Raw genomic sequence first — 25281 nt, 5'->3', positions numbered from 1 at the left:
TCTGGAGTAGTCTCTCCTAACTAAGACCAAGTGACGACAGTGGCATCTATTTTGCATTATTGACAACTATTTTGCTAACCTCTTTCCACCGTCACCATAGAAGCACACACGCACAGACACACACTCCATTACACTGGTACCCATACATTAGAAGAGTGATGCCCAAAATACGGTCCGCAGGTCAGATCCGGCCCAAGACGTTGTTTTATCCGGCACGCCCAAACGTTACTACAAAAAATTCCCTCCCTTTTATTTACCTACGTTAAGGCCCCTGACTTTTTCTATGATGGATTGGTAACAAAACATTGAACATTTGTAGACTTATGAAATGGGAGAGCTAAAGAAACTAAAAGTGAACTCAGAATTTAGAATCTAACAGGAAAAGAGAAGGGATTTTTACTTTTTGGTGGACACCATGGTAATAAGCCAACAGATTTGTTATGTTAAAGTATGGCCGTTTTAAAAAAAACAACATATAATCGGATTACAAAACAAATATGAGGTTTGGGCATAGTGTCGTTTACTCATTTGTCTTCATTTCCTGGTAGCTGGTACACTTACATTAGAAGAAGTTAACTCATTTGTCTTCATTTCCTGGTAGCTGGTACACTTACATTAGAAGAAGTAAACTCATTTGTCTTCATTTCCTGGTAGCTGGTACACTTACATTAGAAAAAGTTAACTCATTTGTCTTCATTTCCTGGTAGCTGGTACACTTACATTAGAAGAAGTTAACTCATTTGTCTTCATTTCCTGGTAGCTGGTACACTTACATTAGAAGAAGTTAACTCATTTGTCTTCATTTCCTGGTAGCTGGTACACTTACATTAGAAGAAGTTAACACATTTGTCTTCATTTCCTGGTAGCTGGTACACTTACATTAGAAGAAGTTAACACATCTGTCTTCATTTCCTGGTAGCTGGTACACTTACATTAGAAGAAGTTAACACATCTGTCTTCATTTCCTGGTAGCTGGTACACTTACATTAGAAGAAGTTAACTCATTTGTCTTCATTTCCTGGTAGCTGGTACACTTACATTAGAAGAAGTTAACTCATTTGACTTCATTTCCTGGTAGCTGGTACACTTACATTAGAAGAAGTTAACTCATTTGTCTTCATTTCCTGGTAGCTATTACACTTACATTAGAAGAAGTTAACTCATTTGTCTTCATTTCCTGGTAGCTGGTACACTTACATTAGAAGTTAACTCATTGGTAGTCGAATATACATGAAAAACTCTACTGTCAGTCTGATTAGTTATGTCTCACTGTGATCAGCACACCCTGGCTTAGAATTCGCAGTTTGACTCACAATCTTTAATTATAGCCTAAAACATTTCAATAGCTCAAACTGTAAAACATAATCTCTTTCTCTGATCTGTTTCTGTTTACCTCTCGCTACGATGTAAAGACTGAAAGAATATCTAACAACATTCACTTTGTGCTTTTTTAAAACAGCCCCCACGCCTCACCATCCCCCCCCCCTCCTTAAATGTTACTCTGTCAGTTGTAAGGTCCGCTGATGACTTCACCAAATAATCTCTTTCACTGACTCTGTTGAGGCTTCATTCACTTGGTGTTTTCACTATTGATTTTCCTGACAAATACAAAGATGTTTCTTGTTGCTGTTCTTGGTTTAATATGCTCCCCCTCCCCCTTTTCACCTCCTTAGAAAATAACTCTGATCAGAAACCTCGCTTTGTGAGGAGCTTTCAATGACCGTAGGCGTATTTTTGTAACTTTCTATTTTTTTTTATTTTTTTTTATTTGTTGATTTGTTAGGGTTTTACTTTTAAATCTTTCTAAGTTGTTCCATGTTTTAACATTACCCTTTACACTGACGTAAACTTTCCCGAGTTTTAAATTCAAATATCTCTCGTGATATCGTGAGTAAGCAAGTGCTTGTATTTGAGCGCGTATGTTAGTGTGTGCTTATCAGCGTTTTGTCATATTGTTTTTGTTCGTATTGAGACATATATTTGTATCATTTAGTTCAACATCATTAGTCATGTCAAGAAAATAGTTTCTTTAAAGGCGTCAGAATTTATTTCAATTCTAGAAGAAAACCCTTTTTTTTTTTTTTTTGCAATTACTCTACACATTGTTTTCCTGTATATGTAGCTTAGTCAATTGTTTCCTGTATATGTAGCTTAGTCAATTGTTTCCTGCATATGTAGCTTAGTCAATTGTTTCCTGCATATGTAGCTTAGTCTATTGTTTCCTGCATATGTAGCTTAGTCTATTGTTTCCTGCATATGTAGCTTAGTCAAGTGTTCTCATGTAGTCCATGAATCTGAAAGTTCTTTCTACTATTGTTTTATTGTTATGACTTACTTGACTTAACCCTTTTAGCCTCTAGTGGAGCATAGAACCGCAACAGTACTTCACGAAGTTCGCCATAGGACTCCGTTCTGGTTCATTGCCCTGTGTCCATGTCCATCCTGCCATCTTGGTTTGTTTGGACTTCCAACATGTATGTTCCCTTGTAGGCCTCAGTCCAGAGCCTGCTTTGTTGTCTGCCCTTCTCGGCATTGTCTGCCCAAGCCAGCCCCTTTAGTTTCTTTTCATTTTTCTTTTGCTGTATTGGAGTTTTATTGTACAATATGGACGAAGGAGTATTCATTCAATAGAGGCAAAATTTCAAAAGGATACTTTAGAGCAGCGGTTCTCAACCTTTTAAGCTCGGCGACCCCTTTTTACAACCCCCCCTCTTCCGCGACCCCCCCCCCCCACCCACCCACCCACATTTGCATAGCAATAGAAGAACTGGCTAAAAACAATCAATTTATCGATGGTCTTAGGCGACCCCTGGAAAATCGTCAATCGACCCTCCAAGGGGTCGAGACCCACAGGTTGAGAACCCCTGCTTTAGAGCGACATCTGCAGTGGGGGGTTCTGATTCATTTTGACTACACTTTGAGTCAATACTTGTCTCCAATATTTTGAAGAGTAACTTAAAGGGGGACATAAAGAAAGCGGAACCAAAAGAAAAAATTTCTGATTTTTTGAAAGAATGGACTTGCTTGACACTCCACTGCGGGTGGCTTATGAGCGAGAGTTTTTGGCCTGGAATAGACCAGACAAAATCTGAAATGCCGCCAGTCAAGATTCAGTGAGTTTATGTCATGTGTGTGAATTTTATGTTATTGATATTGACCAAAAATATTTTTAGCAGTTTCAAAAAAAAAAAATTTATCAGAAGCAAAATAGAGAAATAATGAGAACTAATAAGAACTAATGAGACTTACACGCTTGTTTCGTTTTTGTTTTAAAATTTATTTCTAACTTTATAAAAACTCAAGAATACAAAAAATAATTCTACACTTTAAGAATATTATAAGATTCTCTTCGTGGTTTCCTGATTAAATTTTGAACTATCATATAGAGAGAAATACAAACAGGTAAGCATACGAAGGGAGATAATATTAAAAAATAAAGAAAGAAAAAGGGAAATAATTGTATGAAATATGTATTGAAACCAGATATACGTTGAACTATACATCTACGTCTACATGTCAATGAAGGTTTGAGTGTACACATGACATACATGTCAACGAAAGTTTGAGTGTACACATGACATACATCGCCAATATTGCTCAAATAAAATTTGAATCTCAACCCAATGGAACAAACGTTATTGATATGAAAATGGTAAAACAATGACAATACCAAATATGTCTGTGGCCTCGGTCATTTAAGAATGTGATCTTTGCTATTTTTTATTTATGGAAAAACTAAAATTATGAAAAAAAAAACTCAAAGAAGACTATCAACATTCACTATCATGTCCTGGTCTAAATCTGTGGCAAAAATCGCTAGGATGCCCATCATAAAACGTGGCCAGTTAGGATATTTATATAGGTCTGTTTTGTAAATGTATCAGACAGACCATTGAGTTGATGGTTAATTAATGGGTTTGAATAGTCTAAACTGAATGAGTTCACCGGGTCACCGGGACAGGGTTTCTTCAACTGGGGAAAGCCCTCGGTATACAGAGCTCCTGACCATCCCGGTCTCAGGTGTGTTAAAGTGTTCCTAGAAATACGTTCGTTGAAACAAAAGACGCCATTAATGGGATTATACTATTGAGGTGTGGCTCAATGAAATTGTTAGGTTGGGTTTACAGTAACAGTGGCACTAATCGAGGCGTGAATGCTGGTGTAAAACTTGAGACAACATCAAACAATTTCGAGTGTGAGGAGTAGATTCTTGGAAGAAATTAGACCAAAATTACACATTTATTAACCCTCGTACTACTACGCTACAAAATCTAAAACATATGTTCAGCTACTTAACACTAGTAGTAGTACTAGTAGTAGATCTAATAAATCATCAGTGGCGTAGCTATGGTGAGGGATGAGGTAAGAGTTAGAAAATCCTCCCCTGGGCCCCCACCTACGAGGGGCCTCCAAATGAGTGTTCGAATTTTTTTTACAATAAATATTAAATATTACACTATTATCTCATGTCATGAGATGTCAAAATGCAGGGGACCCTAAAGGGGTTAAGCCCGCCCCAGGCCCTCAAATGATGACCAATTCCTAGCTACGACACTGTAAATCATTGATTTCTTCAAAAACACTTGCGAGAATATATCATATAAATGTTAAAACAAGTTCAATCTAATAACAGCAACAAAAAACAACTACTTTGATCAATCCTTGTGTTAATTAAGATGTAGTCATACACAGTGCATTTTTGTTAAAAAAAAAAAAAAGGTGCCGGTTCTCAGTGATGGATTGCCTAACTTTTAACAACTAATAAATTAATAATAAACGTTAAAATACAAGAAAAGTTATAATTTTTTCCACAAATTAAAAAAAGATGCAGGTACGCCTTACTGGTGCGTACCATCACAAAAAAAAGCCCTGGTCATACAATATGGACCTAGTATGGGATTAAAATTTCTATTCTAAAGGGATACAATTATTTTCATGTCTAGACCTATTGTTAGTTCATAACATAAATACAACAAAGTTGAAAATGCCATTATAATAAAAGCATATCATTTTCTGAAACTGTCTAACTTCTGTTTCTCTCACGGGATTAAGAAAACAATGAACATGTGCAGAGATTCCTTTCTAATTGGCTCAAATGTTTTGTCTGTCATTACATGTAGTTGCTTGTTGACTGACTCAGGATGTACAGGAATACACGTGACCATAGACCAGATCGCAATTGAAGAGTTGACACAATCAATTGAATCAACTGCCATGCAACAAATGGAATGCGATTCAAAATAATGAATGCTACAATAGTTCGATTCACAAAGGGTGTGTAGACTGTTATACTTCACAAAATGATCCTAAGACTTGATTTTTTTATGAAAAGACACAGGTGTGTTACTTGTTCTTTACTTTTCAAAGTATTTACCTCATTAGGTTTTAGGACTTAATTAACTTCTTTGCTTAAGGATGTAAGCATGTAATCTATTACAAAAGGTCTTTTCTCATAGTGCTGTTGAAAAAAAAGTATATTCAACAATATTTGATTGTCAAAAAATGTCAATGTCAGATATATTTATAAATACATTTCTGTCTAGCCTGTAAGGTATACCTTCAGTGAAAGAATTCTATAGGAATATATTACATAACAGTCATTGTATACATAATGTCAAATAAATATACAACATACCACAGCTCAATGCTCATGACAGACAAAAACAGAGGACACCCCTGCTGAACCAAGCACTAGTGAGTCTCTGAACAGACGTTCATATGTGAGAGAGTCTTTCACACACGTGAGAGTCTTTGAACTCATGTGAGAGTCTTTGAACTCATGTGAGAGTCTTTGAACTCATGTGAGAGTCTTTGGAACTCATGTGAGAGTCTTTGAACTCATGTGAGAGTCTTTGAACTCATGTGAAAGTCTCTTTGAGCTCATGTGAGAGTCACTCTGAACACTGCTAATGTGAACATCTCTATAATGGGGGTTTAAGGAATCAAATGAATGTACACAAAAGGATTGCAACATATCAACTTCATTCTATGCAGAAACAGAGAAGTGGTCTCCATGTAAAGAAACTTGCGCTCTTCAGATTACAGTGAACTTGTATAGTTGTTGAATGACATCTACATGTCACACACATACATTTTTTCACACCATGATTACATTTGATAAAAGATTTTAAAAACTTATTACATTCAATAATATTTGTTTAAAATGAAATTGCACCTTAAAAAAGTATTAAAAAAATAGCCATTTAGTTTTTCTAATTTTTCTTTTCATTAATGAGAATTAATTTGCGATTTTTTCCCTTCTTTCGTCTTGGCCTTGTCTTGGCTTTTCGACTCTTTGCTTTGTAAAAATGGAATTTCTTTCCAGTAGTGAAGTCGTCGTCATTGTAACTCTCTATCTTATTGATGTTGTGGCGTCGGCTCCGAGATTTACCGAGCTTTTCCGATTTGTTTCGGAGAGGTTTCTTCAAGTTTCTTAGATAACGTCTTCCTCGGCCAGCCCTGAAAATTGTCCAAGTAAAATAGAGTAAGTTTCCATTCAATTCTTGCTAACTTTGATTATATTTATCTAAATTAAAAAAAATGATTAAAGACTTTGTGAGCTGATTATTACAACACCTCTATTCAAGTCAGAACTTAATGGAACCTGAAAGGTGGAGGGTGGTATCTGGACACGGATCTCTCCTGGAAATTTAACAGTTCATGTTTTTCGCTGAGAAAAGAATTACTAGCTCGTTAGCGACGTAAGGACAATTCTAGTTTGACCGTTATAAAAAAAAAAAAGAAAAAAATAATAATTTGGCTTTAAGAAAAAAAAATAGCGTACTGTACCGATAACTAAGCTGTTTATAAAATTTAATGCTGCTTTCAGTTTATTGATATATTATCTAAGTTGTGCTTATATTTTTTAAGTAAATATAATACAGATTACAGCCTTCATGACTTGTTCAGATTAAAGATTATCCCTATGTCAGCCTCTCTGTAGAAATGCCATTTGAAACAAAAAATACAGACTAGTCTTTTGTATGCATTGTTCCCTTACTTAGAAGCTGATCTAATCAAGGTCATAAAGGGCGTAAGTATTTAAAAAGTCATGCAAACATTCTAAAAGACAATAGCAGCCATGACAGCACATGAAGACTGTGACAGAACAATGTGAGAACTCCTTGATTTCACTTTCACATTGTGTTGTACGTGGCCACTAAGAAGTACATAGGAACTCAATCTGTCAAGCGTTGGCTGTGTGTAGGTCTTAGTCTTATTGTGTGTGTGTGTGTATTGTTATTGTTTTAGTGGTAATGCTGAGGTGGACAATTGTGGTCAAAGTGAATTTCCATTAGTTTGGACCAATCACATTATCTTATCTTATATTTGCCTTTTTCTCTTGTTTGCCTCCAGGATCAGTCGCAGCTGTTCGTCTCCAGACACTGTCCCCAACACGCCAATCACAGCGCTCTCGATGGAACTTTCGTCTGTGCCTCTCTCAATTCTGAAGTAACCGTCCTCGCCCCACTGTGGACCCCAGGAGTTGGCACAAATCTGCAGCATAAAGAAAAAGTGGTACATAAAACTAGTGTTTAGCTGTTGTATAACCACAGGGCAAACTTCCAAATGTCACCGTCCTGTTTGTCAGGTACACTGAAACTATCCATGAAACTGATACCATGATATTCCTAATAAAGTTAAAGTGTGTTCACGTTCTCTCTAGCTCCCCCGTATCTTGTAGCAACGTATCAGACATATCGATGACATAAAGTACACATTGAGTTATTGACTAGGACAGACTTCACTGCATATAATAAATGTAGTAAATTAACAAGCAAAGTATACTTTTTTTTTAAATACAAAGCTTATATAAGGGGAAGAACTCCGCATTTACAACTATATCTTAAAAGAATATAGACGTTATTTCCCTTTTTCAATATAAAAAAAAATTATTACTAATAATTAATTGACTAATTGGTTAATTTTTTTATTGATTCATGTTTTGTTAGATACAATAAATAATTGTTTTAAAATTTTATCTTGATCCGAGAATGGGTGTGGGAGAAATAAGGGAACAAAACCGGACATATTTAACCATATGTGAATTCTAGAAGGATAAATTTCCCTTATTTGTATCAAACAAAATAATTGATATCCAGTAATTAATACATTAATAGTTTTTTTTTTAATTGATTCATGAATTGTCTATAATATTAATTGTGCAAAATTTCAGCTCGATGCGAAAATAGGTGTGGGAGAAAGAACGTGTTCAAACATTTTGCCAGACAGACAGACAGACAGAGTTGTTATAATCTTTGTAATAATAAAAGTGTAGGAATGTTTATCAAATAAATCACACGGTGACATTCAAGGTATTAGCTTAAAAACAACAACCAATTTTTAAAGGAACCCTTTTCTGAGATTCTTGGAGGCCACCTATCAATGTCATGCCACATTTTGCCCAATAGCTAAATCAACAAAAGTGGTATATTTGGGACAAATGTAGTTTCTTGTTTCGCTCTAAACATAGTCAAATACTATAATATGCACTGGGTAGTTGAAAAACAATATCTAAAAACGGTATGTTAAAATGGACAACTATGTGAGTGATTAGTCACTCATGTACTTACCCAGTATTTGACATCCTTCCCACTTGGTGTTCGTTCTAGACCCCACCTGCAGACAAAGAGATGAACGAGAATTAAGATTGATCTATTCAATAGTGGAGTAATATTACATTTTGTTTTAACTTTTGACTTTTTATGATAGGCTTTTAGAACATAGGGGGCGCAGTGGCTGAGTGGTTAAGTGCTTGGCTTCTGAACCTGGGGTTTTGGGTTTGAAACTCGGTGAAGTCTGTTTTAAATTTCTGAATTTTTAAGGACGCCCCTGAGTTCATCTATCTCTATTAGGTTCCTAACTTTAGTTGGGGAAAATAAACGCAGTTGGTCATTGTGCTGGCCACATGACACCTTACTCGTTAACCGTTGGCCAAAGAAACGGATGATCTTAACATCATCTGCCCTCTAGATCGCAAGGTGTAAAAGGGGAACTTTTTTTCACTTTTTTAGAACATTATGTATGCAAAGGCTATTTCCTTTATTGACCTATTTATTCGAGAGTTCAGTGTTAATGTTTTCTACAGTTATCACAAGAATGGTAAAACTATTTCTATCCAAACCATCATTGTGTCTGATGGAAAAATAACATGTAGTACTTATAAATCTGCTACACCGCCGGTCGACTAGTTTCTTATAAATCTGCTACACCGTACCCAATAATTCTGACCGAGTGATAGCCAGACTTGAGGTGGCTCTCTGGCTCTCTGCGCTTGCGAATCAAATTGCTGTATTTGTAGACACCACTGCGATACATGAAGAAGTCTTCACGGACTTGAAGAATAGCTGCGAATGTACAAAGGAAACAGCTGAATGTGTACATTAGATGGTTAATGATACAATGTGTAATAAGAAATAAAGAAACACTGAAGAGTAACCTTAAACAAGACTTTATTAAACTAAAACGACACATGAACTGACGAAAGAGACTTGGACAGTAGCACACTAAATCAATGGTCGTGCGGTTTGCGCGCTGGACTGTCGTTCAGATTTATCGATGGTCGAGGGTTCAAACCCTGCCCGCTCCCATCCCCCGTCGTTCTGCGGGAGGTTTGGACTAGAAAGTAAACTATCTTCAACTCTGAAGGAACATCCGAAACATGTAAAACAAACAAACACATTCTCACGATATTACACAAACATAAACAATTAGTATCTATTTCACCACACAATAGAAACAGCTGAATGTGTAAATTAGATGGTTAATGATATAAAAGAAACAGCTAATGTGTAAATTAGATGGTTGATGATTCAAAAGAAACAGCTGAATGTGTAAATTAGATGGTTAATGATATAAAAGAAACAGCTGAATGTGAAAATTAGATGGTTAATGATACAAAAGAAACAGCTGAATGTGAAAATTAGATGGTTAATGATACAAAAGAAACAGCTGAATGTGTAAATTAGATGGTTAATGATACAAAAGAAACAGCTGAATGTGAAAATGACTAGCAATGACTTTTCAACACATAAACTTCAAACAGAAATTAAACAAAAGAAACTCAAGAATAATGCACTTTTTATTTATGACAGACAACAGACTATGAGAATGTACAAAGTGTTCTCTAGTCACACGCCTGCAGACGTATGTAGTATGGTGAACTTTACCTTGGACCGGCCCATTGTTCATAATTTCTTTCATAATTTCTATTTCCTGGTAGACAAAGAAAAAGAAACATATTATTAGTGGATCGATGTCTTATTTTAGAATAGATTGTATACGATTAGGAAGATGAAAAACAAGAATTTATCATTTTAATAGTTGGAACATATTTTAATGCAAATAAAAGACAAAAAAAAATGATATCTATGTTGGTTTAATACATTTTGTATTTTGTTGTTATTTGTTACTTTGACGGCTATAGCAGCACTTGTGCTTTGTGGCTACAAAAAAGTTTTTAAATTGTTAAATTGATGACATCTAGACCATGATAGAGTCAGTGTGAAAAAGACAAGTATCACGGGAAATGTCCAGCTTTATGTCGTGACCTCTTTCTTAACGTGGTTCAAAGCTGGACTCAGGGATCTATGTCCCGAACTCAAGTCTCTGGGACTGCAAAACACGGTGGACTAGTTGTGACTGGAAGAAGACTAAAGGATCAATGTTTGACTTAAACCAATGCTGGGGGTAAAGACAAGACTAACCGATGGTCGAATCCTGTAAGGAGGTGCTGCTTTAAATCTTTTCCCTCGTTTGAATGCAATTTTGCTCGGGCAATCAGCGTCTTTGATGTATGTTGGTATCAGACACTGGACGCTTTCATTGTACTGTGTGGCGGTGTAGGGGTAACATTTGTCGCTGACTACACTGCAGAAGGAGATAATCAAATAAATATCACACACATAGAGCTGACAGGATTTGAAAAAGTAAAAATTAATTTAATAGATAGATGTTTACTTTTTAAAAGAGTGTTAGAAGCGTATGCCAAAGAATATGAAACATTGATAAATGCAACTTTGTTTTTTAAAAGTGTCTAACTTAGTTTTTTAACGGTGTTTAACTTTGTTTTTTTAAAGGTGTTTAACTTTGTTTTTTAACGGTGTGTAACTTTGTTTTTTTAAAGGTGTTTAACTTTGTTTTTTTAAAGGTGTTTAACTTTGTTTTTTAAAGGTGTTTAACTTAGTTTTTTAACGGTGTCTACTCTAAGTTTTTTTTGAGTTTGTACTTTGGCTTTTAATTTGACAGAAAAGTTATGAAAATAATTGGCAAAAAAAAAGATCACTTGAAGAGGTAAAAATTAATGTAAACTAATGTGTTGTTGCTTCTTTTGTTCAATCACCAACTTGGTGAATGCAAAATATATCCTCATATCATTTTTTAAATTAAATACATCTTAAATTATCATCTTTAATATTTCAAAGTGTTATCAAATGTGACCTCCAGGACCTACTGGACCTACTTGATTTCCAGTTTTCACTCTCTTAAACATTGTATTCAATAAAAAGTAAAAAGAAATTAAAGACTTTTTGAAGGAAATGAAGACAGTGGTGTCACAGAATGTCTGAACAGATACACAGACTATTTATCAATTTGTTATATGAAGCACACACACTGTTCGAGTTGATGTACATACCCATTTTTTCTGAGAAACCACCAAGCCCTGTCTAAGGATCCACCAGCACAAGCATACTGATCATCACTGTTACATGACAGCAGATGTTGTGTTGATAAAACATCATTGAGGGCACCATCACTTTGGATGTTTAATCTGTCCGAAGCTAGGGCTAGACAATTAGAACATAATTTATCATAAATCTATTTGAATCAAGAGCTAGACAATTAGAATATTTTATTAGATTATCTGAAGGAAGAAATTTTAAATACAATGTATTACATAACATGAAGCTATGGCTACACATATTAGATTCTCCGAATGAAGCACTTAACATTACTTATTTAGCATTGAGCTGTTAAATTTGTAGAGTTCAGATAGTAAATTCTAAACATGTTTATTTACAGAGACGGTCATAAACACAGACAGGTTAAATTACAAACATGTTAATACACAGACTAAACAGAGACAAGTCTATACAAGTCTATACACAGACATGTTTCAACACAGACATGTTTCAACACAGACATGTTTCAACACAGAAATGTTTCTACACAGACATGTTTCAACACAGACATGTTTCAACACAGAAATGTTTCAACACAGACATGTTTCAACACAGACATGTTTCAACACAGACATGTTTCAACACAGACATGTTTCAACACAGACATGTTTCAACACAGAAATGTTTCAACACAGACTTGTTTCAACACAGAAATGTTTCAACACAGACTTGTTTCAACACAGAAATGTTTCTACACAGACATGTTTCAACACAGACATGTTTCAACACAGAAATGTTTCAACACAGAAATGTTTCAACACAGACTTGTTTCAACACAGACATGTTTCAACACAGAAATGTTTCAACACAGACATGTTTCAACACAGACTTGTTTCAACACAGACATGTTTCAACACAGACATGTTTCAACACAGACATGTTTCAACACAGACATGTTTCAACACAGACATGTTTCAACACAGACATGTTTCAACACAGACATGTTTCAACACAGACTTGTTTCAACACAGACATGTTTCAACACAGAAATGTTTCAACACAGACATGTTTCAACACAGAAATGTTTCAACACAGAAATGTTTCAACACAGACTTGTTTCAACACAGAAATGTTTCAACACAGACATGTTTCAACACAGAAATGTTTCTACACAGACATGTTTCAACACAGACATGTTTCAACACAGACATGTTTCTCTTGATACTTTCTTTAAAAAGGTGACTGAAACAAAAGTACTATCTACAAAAAATGGTAACTAAGTATTTTTGGAAATTTCAATAAAGACACCAATCACTACAACGCCATGCTGCAACACTCGAAATGTGTGTTAAAATAATCTAAAGCTATTAGTATTTAGATCCTGACATGGGAGGGAAAAAAAAAACTTGGCCAAATGTAAGTTTCGCTTTGGAGACCCTCCCTTTATTGTATGCATTATATCCCCTTTTGTTTCGCCTCTTTCCGTTTTTTTTTCCAGTATAAATTTAAAGTTGAGTCCCTGCTAAGAGCTAAAATGTCTCTCCACCAAATTGACCTACCCGCCGTGGAATGGGCCCAGGATGAAGCGCAGTTTCCTTGGTCAGTAATCTGGCTGAGCATGTTCGGCCATTTCTGTCTGGCGTCAAATGCCTCTGGCAGAGATTCTTGTGTGATGCGGATGGGGTTCATGCGGACAACGTCTGCCCGGAGTTTGAAAGTACCCAGCCTGTAACGAGTGCCCTCGTCCAGTGTCAGCCCCCATAAGTTGGAGTAGTTCCCCGCTTTCCATCTGGAACAAAAGATCTTTCTGTATAAACATGATCTCTGGTTTAAATGTTGGCATTAACAAGTAATTGAGCTCACTTTAGATCTGGGTTTAGTTCACAAAGATCTAGGTTTTATTCATAGGAGCTCTATGTTATTACTGTAAAGATCTAGATTACTAGCTGTGAGTTTAGCTAACACTGGTTCAGGCTTAGCTCTCTAGAACTATATTTAGAGAAATAGATCTAAGCTTAGGTCATATTAGATCTAGGTTTAGCTTTCTAAATCTAGGTTTAACTCTCTCTTTCTCTCTCTCTCTCTCTCTCTCTCTCTCTCTCCAAGATCTAGACAGGCGCAGTGGCTGAGTGATCAAGCGCTTGGCTTCCGAACCAGAGAGTTCCGGGTGCGAATCCTGTTGAAGATTGGGATTTTTAATGTCGGGATCTTATAAGAGTCCACACTGTTGGGGAAAAGTAAATGCGATTGATCGTTGTGCTGGCCACATGACACCCTTGTTAACCGTGGGTCAAAGAAATAAATTGCCTTTACATCATCTGCTGTATAGAACGCATGGTTTGAGAGGGGAATTAACTCTTTCACTTTAATTTGATCATATTGTCACTGAGCTTTCTTCAAGCTTAAATTTGGATTTTCAAGTCTAAAGCCAATTACTCCAGTTCTTTTTGGTCGACATAATATTGCCAGGAATTGTGGTTTATTTCAGATTATGCCTACATTAGATTTACGGCTGGGAAACACTAGCTCTCGATTGCTCCTCATGGCGTGAAGCTGTGAGTCTCGGAGTCTCGAGATTTGAAGCAAGAAGAGTTGCCAGGTTGAAAGAGCGCCGAACCAACAAAAAGCTGAGAGAAGAAGCAGGCCTATCTGCAACTGACCAAACCTACCCATGCCATATATGCAGCCGGCTTTTTAAAGCGAGGTTTGGACTTTACAGTCATCTTCGAGACCATTGAATACGAGAAATGTGCTCATCTTCGAGACCATTGAATACGAGAAATGTGCTCATCTTCGAGACCATTGAATACGAGAAATGTGCTAATCTTCGAGACCATTGAATTTGAGAAATGTGCTCATCTTCGATCACTATCACGAAGGAGATCCTCTAGATATCTATAGATCTATATATTATGTTCCTTAACATTATTAAGATCACAGAAATGTATAACTGCTGAACAGAAGCCTATAAACTAGACCTTATCAACTAGACCTTATCAACTAGACCTTATCAACTAGACCTAATCAACTAGACCATATCAACTAGACCTTATCAACTAGACCTTAGAAACAGTTTTGTTTTGTCCTATTTGGTACATGATAAAATTCTCATTAATATGCATGTATTTAAACAAGAATACGCTTCAATTTTTTTAAAGTTAGAAATTCAAAGCAGAATAGCAGTCTTCGTTGGAATAAAAATTTATTGGCAGAGAAACATAAATTACAATCAGGGAAAATTATATAGAAATATGATACGAAATTTAACAAAACGCAGAGTCAAAAAAAAAAATGTCATTTCTGACACCAGGTAATATAGCAGAGCAATAAGACAAGTGGTTGTGAGGGAAGACATACTTGGAACGTCTAATTATTACATACCACAAGTGATGCTGCACTGTTGCGCCAGTGTGCAAATATACACAAATAGTAATATGTTACATACCACAAGCGGAGCTGCACTGTTGCGCCAGTGTGCAAATATATACATATATTAATATGTTACATACCACAAGCGGTGCTGCACTGTTGCGCCAGTGTGCAAATATACACAAATAGTAATGTTACATACCACAAGCGGTGCTGCACTGTTGCGCCAGTGTGCAAATATACACAAATAGTAATATGTTACATACCACAAGCGGTGCTGCACTGTTGCGCCAGTGTGCAAATATACACAAATAGTAATGTTACATACCACAAGCGGTGCTGCACTGTTGCGCCAGTGTGCAAATATACACAAATAGTAATATGTTACATACCACAAGCGGAGCTGCACTGTTGCGCCAGTGTGCAAATATACACAAATAGTAATGTGTTACACGTTAAGTCTTCCACTTGAAAGCATGGTAGAAATCAACTTACGTGTAAGGTCCATCATTGATCTCTTGAATCAGTTCTGGACGTATCAAACACACATCGTCTGTGCATGTCCAGTCATGGCGACCAGCTCCTACAGACTCACAGGTACTGAAACACATACACCAGCATGTTGAACATTTTGATTTTTTTTTTATTGACATCAACAAGACGTTAATGTGACACAGCGCTAGAGTGTGACTGACAGGGACAAATCTGGATGTGTTGGAGCTACGTAATGTTTACTTAGCGGTTAGAGGCTTGAACAAGTATATACCTAGAGGAGGGGGGCGAGACGGGAGGGGGTGGTGTACCAAAGGGATTTTCTCGTTATCGTCAATTTTGTGTTGAAGTTTTGCTATTGGTACATAACAATGTTCAACGAAACACCAAGAAATTCGAGTCTGCTAGGTGTTTGTGCATTGTGTAAAGTTGGATCGATGCTGGCATAAATACTGCAAAAACAAATATTTAGTTTGCTAATTAACATACACCTCGATTCATTATATCCTACTTAATTCATTTAGTTCAAAGCTAGCTATTTAAAATAGATTTCCATAACTCCACAAAATACTCTCACATAAGTGTAAAAGGGTTGGAAAAGTACATTTGTTTAATAATAATAATACTAATAATAATAATAATAATAATAATAATAATAATAATAATCAAAGGGAGATAATCATTTTTTAAACAACTACGAACCATTTTTTGCAGTTGTCTTGTGTTACATCCCCTTGAGAGAAACGTATTCCAGACTTATAGCAAGACCCTGGAAAGTAAAATATATGATAAGGGAGACTGATCATTAGAGAGACTGATCATGAGAGAGACTGATCATTAGAGAGACAGATCATTAGAGAGACTGATCATGAGAGAGACTGATCATGAGAGAGACTGATCATGAGAGAGATTGATCATTAGAGAGACTGATCATTAGAGAGACTGATCATTAGAGAGACTGATCATGAGAGAGACTGATCATGAGAGAGACTGATCATGAGAGAGACTGATCATGAGAGAGATTGATCATTAGAGAGACTGATCATTAGAGAGACATCATTAGAGAGACTGATCATGAGAGAGACTGATCATGAGAGAGACTGATCATTAGAGAGACTGATCATGAGAGAGACTGATCATGAGAGAGACTGATCATGAGAGAGATTGATCATTAGAGAGACTGATCATTAGAGAAACTGATCATTAGAGAGACTGATCATTAGAGAGACTGATCATTAGAGAGATTGATCATTAGAGAGACTGATCATGAGAGAGACTGATCATGAGAGAGACTGATCATTAGAGAGACTGATCATGAGAGAGACTGTTCATGAGAGAGACTGATCATGAGAGAGCCTGATCATGAGAGAGACAGATAATTAGAGAGACTGATCATGAGAGAGACTGATCATGAGAGAGCCTGATCATGAGAGAGACAGATCATTAGAGAGACTGATCATGAGAGAGCCTGATCATGAGAGAGACTGATCATGAGAGAGCCTGATGATGAGAGAGACTGATCATGAGAGAGACAGATCATTAGAGAGACTGATCATGAGAGAGACTGATCATGAGAGAGACTGATCATGAGAGAGACAGATCATTAGAGAGACTGATCATGAGAGAGACTGATCATGATAGAGCCTGATCATGAGAGAGACAGATCATTAGAGAGACTGATCATGAGAGAGACTGATCATGAGAGAGACTGATCATGAGAGAGCCTGATGATGAGAGAGACTGATCATGAGAGAGTCTGATCATGAGAGAGACAGATCATTAGAGAGACTGATCATTAGAGAGACTGATCATGAGAGAGTCTGATCATGAGAGAGACTGATCATGAGAGAGCCTGATCATTAGAGAGACTGATCATTAGAGAGACTGATCATGAGAGAGCCTGATCATGAGAAAGACTGATCATGAGAGAGCCTGATCATGAGAGAGACTGATCATTAGAGAGACTGATCATGAGAAAGACTGATCATGAGAGAGACTGATCATTAGAGAGACTGATCATGAGAAAGACTGATTATTAGAGAGACTGATCATGAGAAAGACTGACCATGAGAGAGACTGGTCATTAGAGAGACTGATCATGAGAGAGACTGATCATGAGAAAGACTAATCATGAGAAAGACTGATCATGAGAGAGCCTGATCATGAGAGAATTAATAACGGAAGAGATATGTTTTTAATTAATTAATAAATTTTAAGATAAATACAAAAATAGAATTATCAAGATTAAGTGTTGTCTAAAAAGCAATTAAAAAAAAAAGGGCTTCGTAATGTAATTTTCTCTGTCGTGATCCAGCGTGGAGGACAGAGTCTCTGGGAGATTTCTGTTCTCCTTTAGGCGCTCTGCAAACACAATCTCGAGTCAAGTTTCAAAATGGAGCTCCCTTGATAAGTAGGTCAACAGTCTCAGTCTATAGAACTCCGTCACATATTCAATTTGGAGATGTTTGAAATCAATCAAAACTCACAACCTTCGACTTAAACATTTTTGTCTCGCTCTGAGAATGTTTGGAACAAGCAATTTAAATTCTAATAAAATATTTTCACTTAGACGAGGTTTTATTTTTTTTTTTTATTTAAGAAACATTTTTTTTTTTTGCTTCGTTTTCTGAATTGGATTTAAATCCGTTGCTAAGCAACAAAATTATATTCATATAATTTCCCAAATAAGTGTCAACTAGAAATACACAAAATATAAAGACTATAGCCTACATTTGTCCAATGATATATATATATATAGGTCGTGCTGATACTAAAGTGTAGGTCGTGCTGATATTGAAGTTTGAGTCAAGCCAGTTGAACGTTGACGTGGACTTGATACTTGAGATGGTTGTCAGGTCCACCTAGTGTTCAGCAAGACATCTTGTAGCAGGCCAAAGATGGATGGTTGTCAGGTCCACCTAGTGTTCAGCAAGACATCTTGTAGCAGGCCAAAGATGGATGGTTGTCAGGTCCACCTAGTGTTCAGCAAGACATCTTGTAGCAGGCCAAAGATGGATGGTTGTCAGGTCCACCTAGTGTTCAGCAAGACATCTTGTAGCAGGCCAAAGATATTTTTTTGTTAATGTTTACGCCACCTTATAGAAATGTGACAGCTACGACGTAAGAAAATGTTAATGTAAAGATGAAAATTAGAATTATATCGGCGAATTTTGAATTTCTGGATTTTTAGGAAGCCTCTAAGGCTGTGATTGGTACCTGACATCATTTGGGGAAAGTAAAAGCGTTTGGTCGTTATGCTGCCATATGGCAATTTTGTTAACCGTTGGTAATAGAAAAATACGATATTAATATCATTTCCCCTGTAGATCGCAAGGTCTAAAAGGTGCACTATACTTTTTTTTACAGTCATAATCTATCTTGCCGATTGTATTATCATCAGTTGCCTTTATTACAGGCGTCAGGCCTATCTCTGGAACTAACATCAGGTCTCAGGTACTGACATCAATTGTCTATGGTACTGTCATCAGTTATCTAAATTTCACTGAATTTAAAGAATAAGTAAAAACAACATGCAAAATATAAAAAAGACTTTAAAAAAAACTAACAAACAAAAAATACGCTTAATACCCATAAATCTATCTCTATCAATAATGTACAATTTATTTCCCTTATTCGATGAAGTCAAAAAATAATAATTAATAACCAGTAATAAATTGACTAATTGAGTATTTTTGTATTTTTGTTGATTCATGTTTTGTTACAATAAATAATTGTTTAAAGTGTCAAGTTGATCGAAGAATATGTGAGGGATAAATAGCGTCAACAGTTATTTAAGGGGACTAAACCCAATACATTTAGCCACATCTGTGAATACTGAAGTATTAGTTTCTCTTCGTATCAAGCACAAATAATTGGTGACTTTTTATTTACTGATTCATGTCTTGTTGATGCCATGGAATAATATTGCGATGTTTCAACTTCATCCGAGAATGGGTGTGGGAGTAACAATGTATACACACTTTTTACCAGACAGACAGAGTGAGTTGATATAAGCTTTGTAAAAATGATAGAAGACTTCCATTGCCCTAACATTTGAAATGTTAATGTTCCAGACAATGACAGTCACTTGGTACTTGACAGCAACATACTTGAAATGGTATTGGCATGAAACATGAAGTGTGTATGTGTACAACTAGAAACACTTCTGTAAGCAAAGATTATCAATGTAGTTCAAAGAAAAACATACATTCAGGTTTTCCTCCACGATAACATTCTTTGAATGACATACCTAACATATACACAAATTATACAGCACACACACACACATACATAGTGAGTTCTGTTAAGTTATTCACTGGCATGTATACTATCTGGCATTTAAAATTTGAAGGGAAGTCAATAGGTTGTTTTTGGACATAGTCAACAAGTCGCGTAAGTACTTTACACTGAGTTCAAAGAATGTACAGACGTAGCTGCGCGTGTGTGTCTGTGTGTGTGTGTTAACTTTAGTCCTGTCTTAATGCCATTTCTCTCGCCTGCAAAACGGCCAAATTTAACCATTGGAACCTAAAACTGCAATAAAAACATTAATTAATGTGTGTGTAAAATAGTGTAAATGTGAAGGACGATGTAGTCACTAGATCTAGTGTGTGTGTGTGTGTGTGTGATTGAAGGAAAATGTAGCCACTAGATCTAGTGTGTGTGTGTGTTTGTGATTGAAGGAAAATGTAGCCACTAGATCTAGTGTGTGTGTGTGCAGGGCCGGTCTTAAGCCACTGCAGCCTATGCGGTCGCAGTTGGCCCCGCGCTTTCATAGGCCCCGCGCTAATTATATGTGTAATTGCATAATGATGCAATATATACGAAAACGTGGAGGAAGTTAAGGCTAAAGAAAACTGAGAGTTGATGGGTTTGTTCAGATTCTTGTGACAGCATAGGAGTTGGCTGAAAACATGGATGTTGTTGCAATCTTTCCAGCCAAACGTCAACGGAAAAGGCAATAAGATAATTCTGTGGAAAACTTCACACCTGGAAATGCTGAAGATGACTACAGGATAAATTGCTTCAAAAGAATTGTGGACATTGCAATTCAATCCTTGCAGCCTAGATTTGAACAACTAAAATCAAACCACAATTTATTAGGGTTTCTTGCTAGCTTCAAGAACCTTCAGCTTGAGGACATTAGAAAGTTTGCAGGGATCATCGAGCAAGCATTGACGTCATCAACAGACCAGTCGGCAGATATGTGTGGGCGAGAATTAGCAGTTGAAATGGAATCTTTAAGGCATATTCTACCAAATACCAACAAAACCCCCGGTAGAAATTTTAGCTTATCTGTCCACTAATGAAAGGTACACTGCTTTCCCAAACTACTTTGTTGCACTCAGAATTTTTTTAACAATACCCGTAACTGTGGCATCTGGTGAAAGAAGCTACTCGCGCCTCAAACTAATCAAGAATTACTTGAGGTCAACAATTCGTGAGGATAGATTGAACAAGTTGGCAATTCTTGCTATTGAGCGTGATCTATGTAGGAAACAGAATTTTGATGATATATTGTATGACTTCGCTTCACGCAAGGCTCGTAAGTAAGTAAAGAATGAATAAAATGCAAAGACGAATTTATTTTCTTATAAAAACCTTTAACTTCACTTATTATCCTTATCCCTACCCAGACTAGGCCCCGCGCAACCCGTTTCGCATAGGGCCCCGCAACAGCTAGGACCGGCCCTGTGTGTGTGATTGAAGGAAAATGTAGCCACTAGATCTAGTGTATGTGTATTAGTGAAGGACGATGTAGCCACTAGATCTGGTGTATTTGTGAATCAAGGACGATGTAGCCACTAGATCTGGCGTATTTGTGAATCAAGGACGATGTAGCCACTAGATCTGGTGTATTTGTGAATCAAGGACGATGTAGCCACTAGATCTGGTGTATTTGTGAATCAAGGACGATGTAGCCACTAGATCTGGTGTATTTGTGAATCAAGGACGATGTAGCCACTAGATCTGGCGTATTTGTGAATCAAGGACGATGTAGCCACTAGATCTGGTGTATTTGTGAATCAAGGACGATGTAGCCACAAGATCTAGTAACTCGTCCATCAATAGAGGGGCAACACTAAAAGAGTTATGCTTATGATACCAGAAACAAACTATTTGAAAGAAAAGACAAACTCCTCTGTTAGTGACTGCAGTCAGCTACAAGAGCAATCGTTGGATGAGTTACGTTCTAACGTTTCAATAGGTCTAACTGAGTGGACTCGTTTTTCAGATTTGGATTTAAACAAGGGAACCAAGTATGTTAGCGATATATCGCCTTAAGATGGCATTTTTACAAAGCTCATTCAACTCACTCTGTCTGTCTGGTAAAAAGTTACAAGTTTCAAACAGTTTAAGAAATAAAAACGTTATTTCTTCGACACCAAATCTCGGGATCAAGCTGATATTTCGCACAATTATTTCTTTCATCTGACAACACAAAAAATCCATGTAAAAAATGAACTAATGACTTAATTCCTATTGTGTCAGTTCAACGACTCTGCAAATGTTTGCCTTGTATGTGGAAGTACAAAAGATACATTCTAAGAATACAAATACTTCAACTATGAAATGAAGAACACACGAATAAACCCTCTCTCTTTTTGTCTGATAGCATAATCAAATTATGCATGTTCTAAACGCTGTCATTTCTCCTTGTACCTCCTAATGAAAAAGATTGTATTCGTAGTTCAATCAATAATTTCAATGTTAGAGTTGATCTTTTCATGGGGGCTACAATGTACCCAAACCAGCACTTGGCTTGAGTCAGGAACTCATGTTTTATGTGAGTCTGTTTAGTCTCTCTACAAATAAACACCTTATGACTTTATGACATAGCTATTGTATAATGCCAGACTCTGAGACCTTTGACCAAAGTGAAGGATTTCTTACAGAAGAAAAAGAGGTAGGCTTTTTGCCAATCACGAATGGAACCCATCAACTAGATACAAATATATCGATAACAGACACATACAAACACACACATACATTACATACTGTCACGGATGAATGTGTGTATGTATGTATAATCTATGCTTACATTTGCGCGAATGACCGAAGTTTGTTAGTTATGAGAGAGAGAGAGACTCCAGCTTGTGTGAGGTGCCGTAAAGATGATTACAGTTTCTGTGTTTCATCGAGTGTTACGTGTTTATGTGTATCTACAGCTGAACCAGGGACACCTAGAGACGTATCGAGACCTTTGGGAAGTCTCTAGCGAGTTATCAGTAGATATATAAATATAACAGAAAAGCTGTAACGCAAACATATACTCGTGAAGAAAATATATACACTTAAAAAAAAAGTTTGACTGGACTCTAAATAGATACTTCTACAATAGCAGTTGTTATGTCCCTTGTGCGGGCATAAGGGGCGTGAGACCAAATGACTGCTCCAGAGAGATGAAAGATTGCAATTCCCTGCCCAGACAACAATGAAATTATACACTGCTCTCTATAGCCAGTGCACGGTCTGTAGATGTGAATAGGAAAGACACACAGACACAGAGACACACATACAAACACACACACACACATACTTATATGCACGCACAACATTGAAGCTTAATGAAACGTTAGTCTATAAATAGAAACTGATTTGAACAATGGCGATGTCATTGATTGAAGTTTTCTAGCCCCATACTTTGAGGTTAATCAGTGGACAGACCCCCCCCCCTTCCCCCCAGGGTACTGGTGACAAAGCGTTCTGAACCGCAGACTTACATCTAAATTGAGTAGACTACAGACTTACATCTAAATTGAGTAGACTACAGACTTACATCTAAATTGAGTAGACTACAGACTTACATCTAAATTGAGTAGACTACAGACTTTCATCTAAATTGAGTAGACTACAGACTTACATCTAAATTGAGTAGACTACAGACTTACATCTAAATTGAGTAGACTACAGACTTTCATCTAAATTGAGTAGACTACAGACTTACATCTAAATTGAGTAGACTACAGACTTACATCTAAATTGAGTAGACTACAGACTTACATCTAAATTGAGTAGACTACAGACACATCTAAATTGAGTAGACTACAGACTTACATCTAAATTGAGTAGACTACAGACTTACATCTAAATTGAGCAGACTACAGACTTACATCTAAATTGAGTAGACTACAGACTTACATCTAAATTGAGTAGACTACAGACTTACATCTAAATTGAGTAGACTATAGACTTACATCTAAATTGAGTAGACTACAGACTTAAATCTAAATTGAGTAGACTACAGACTTACATCTAAATTGAGTAGACTACAGACTTTCATCTAAATTGAGTAGACTACAGACTTTCATCTAAATTGAGTAGACTACAGACTTACATCTAAATTGAGCAGACTACAGACTTACATCTAAATTGAGTAGACTACAGACTTACATCTAAATTGAGTAGACTACAGACTTACATCTAAATTGAGTAGACTACAGACTTTCATCTAAATTGAGTAGACTACAGACTTACATCTAAATTGAGTAGACTACAGACTTTCATCTAAATTGAGTAGACTACAGACTTTCATCTAAATTGAGTAGACTACAGACTTTCATCTAAATTGAGTAGACTACAGACTTTCATCTAAATTGAGTAGACTACAGCCTAACAAAATGGTTGAATTGAAAACATGGACACTTCAAGGACAGTCAAACGGTTCCCAGTGTTTATTTTCCCAGGTTATTTCTTCAATATTAATACAATGTTGTTCGCTTGTTTTAAGGAGCCCATTTCATCAAGAGTAAATCCGACAGACATAAAGTTCGCAAAGGTCGACCTTTGTGCTTCACAACGAAACTGAAAAATTAGTATAGCTTTCAGTATCATAAATTAAGATAGACAATGCTGTCAGTAAACATTTTCTGTAAAACATTTTCTAGGGGTAGGTGCTGATAAGTCCAGAAAGGTCGCAACACTTTTAGGCCCATCACTTTCTGGCATTAAATCTAGAAACTCTAACTGATATGCGTTGCCAACACTAAAAAAAAAAAGGAAAAAGAAAGGCAAGCAATTGAAGTAGCAATAATGAAGTCAGACAATGCAAGATTGGATATTTGTTGTATTATCTCCCTTTGTTAATGAAACTCTGTTTTCCCAGTTTGCTATTCAAACGTTTGAACCAGCGAATAAAATTGCAACTGATGTAGCTGACTTAAAGAAATAATTGTAGACTATTTATGTACAGGAAGTCAGAGAGAGAGAGAGAGATGATATATAACATCTGTAGCAGACAGATATATGTATATACCATCAATAGGTACCAGAGAGAGACGGTATGTACCATCTATAGTATTCTATAGTTAACAATGACGGACTCTACATATTATGAATAGCTGACAGACCCTCACATGGATTACATATAGGAGATATATATATATATATATATATATATATATATATATATATATATATATATATATATATATATATATATATATACGAGACAGAGAGAGAATATATATATATAATATATATATATATTATAAACATCCATCTAAGTTTATTTAATACAGAGACAGAGACAATGATATATACCATCTATAGGAGACAGCGAGAGAAGATATATGTGCTATTGATGATGCATTTGTTGATGCTTTAATCTAAGTTTATTTAATACCACCTTTTGCACGAGTGTCATAGATCTTTGCTAATGTCATTGATCTGTGCTAATGTCATTGATCTGTGCTTTAGTTATAGATCTGTGCTGTTGTTATAGATCTGTGCTGTTGTTATAGACCTGAGCTGTTGTTATAGACCTGTGCTGTTGTTATAGATCTGTGCTGTTGTTATA

General features: G+C 36.3%; 1 protein-coding gene across 3 annotated transcripts in view; it reads right to left on the bottom strand.

Moving 5' to 3' along the window:
- Nucleotides 1-3454: 3454 nt before the first annotated feature.
- Nucleotides 3455-25281, bottom strand: part of LOC106066014 (uncharacterized peptidase C1-like protein F26E4.3) — a 65706-nt gene continuing 43879 nt past the window's right edge. For all 3 annotated transcript variants that reach the window (XM_013224974.2, XM_013224986.2, XM_056029043.1), the window contains exons 3-12: nucleotides 16185-16251; nucleotides 15486-15590; nucleotides 13181-13410; nucleotides 11636-11786; nucleotides 10707-10869; nucleotides 10170-10215; nucleotides 9218-9347; nucleotides 8574-8619; nucleotides 7334-7497; nucleotides 3455-6459 (exon numbers count right to left, since the gene is read on the bottom strand). In XM_013224974.2, the coding sequence (XP_013080428.2) occupies nucleotides 6213-6459; nucleotides 7334-7497; nucleotides 8574-8619; nucleotides 9218-9347; nucleotides 10170-10215; nucleotides 10707-10869; nucleotides 11636-11786; nucleotides 13181-13410; nucleotides 15486-15590; nucleotides 16185-16251 (1349 nt within the window). In that variant the 3' untranslated portion in view covers nucleotides 3455-6212. The remainder of the gene's footprint in view (nucleotides 6460-7333; nucleotides 7498-8573; nucleotides 8620-9217; nucleotides 9348-10169; nucleotides 10216-10706; nucleotides 10870-11635; nucleotides 11787-13180; nucleotides 13411-15485; nucleotides 15591-16184; nucleotides 16252-25281) is intronic.

The sequence above is a fragment of the Biomphalaria glabrata genome, chromosome 5 (genome assembly GCF_947242115.1).
Source record: "Biomphalaria glabrata chromosome 5, xgBioGlab47.1, whole genome shotgun sequence".
Lineage (NCBI taxonomy): Eukaryota > Metazoa > Mollusca > Gastropoda > Planorbidae > Biomphalaria > Biomphalaria glabrata.
This window is presented reverse-complemented; position numbering and strand designations above follow the sequence as displayed.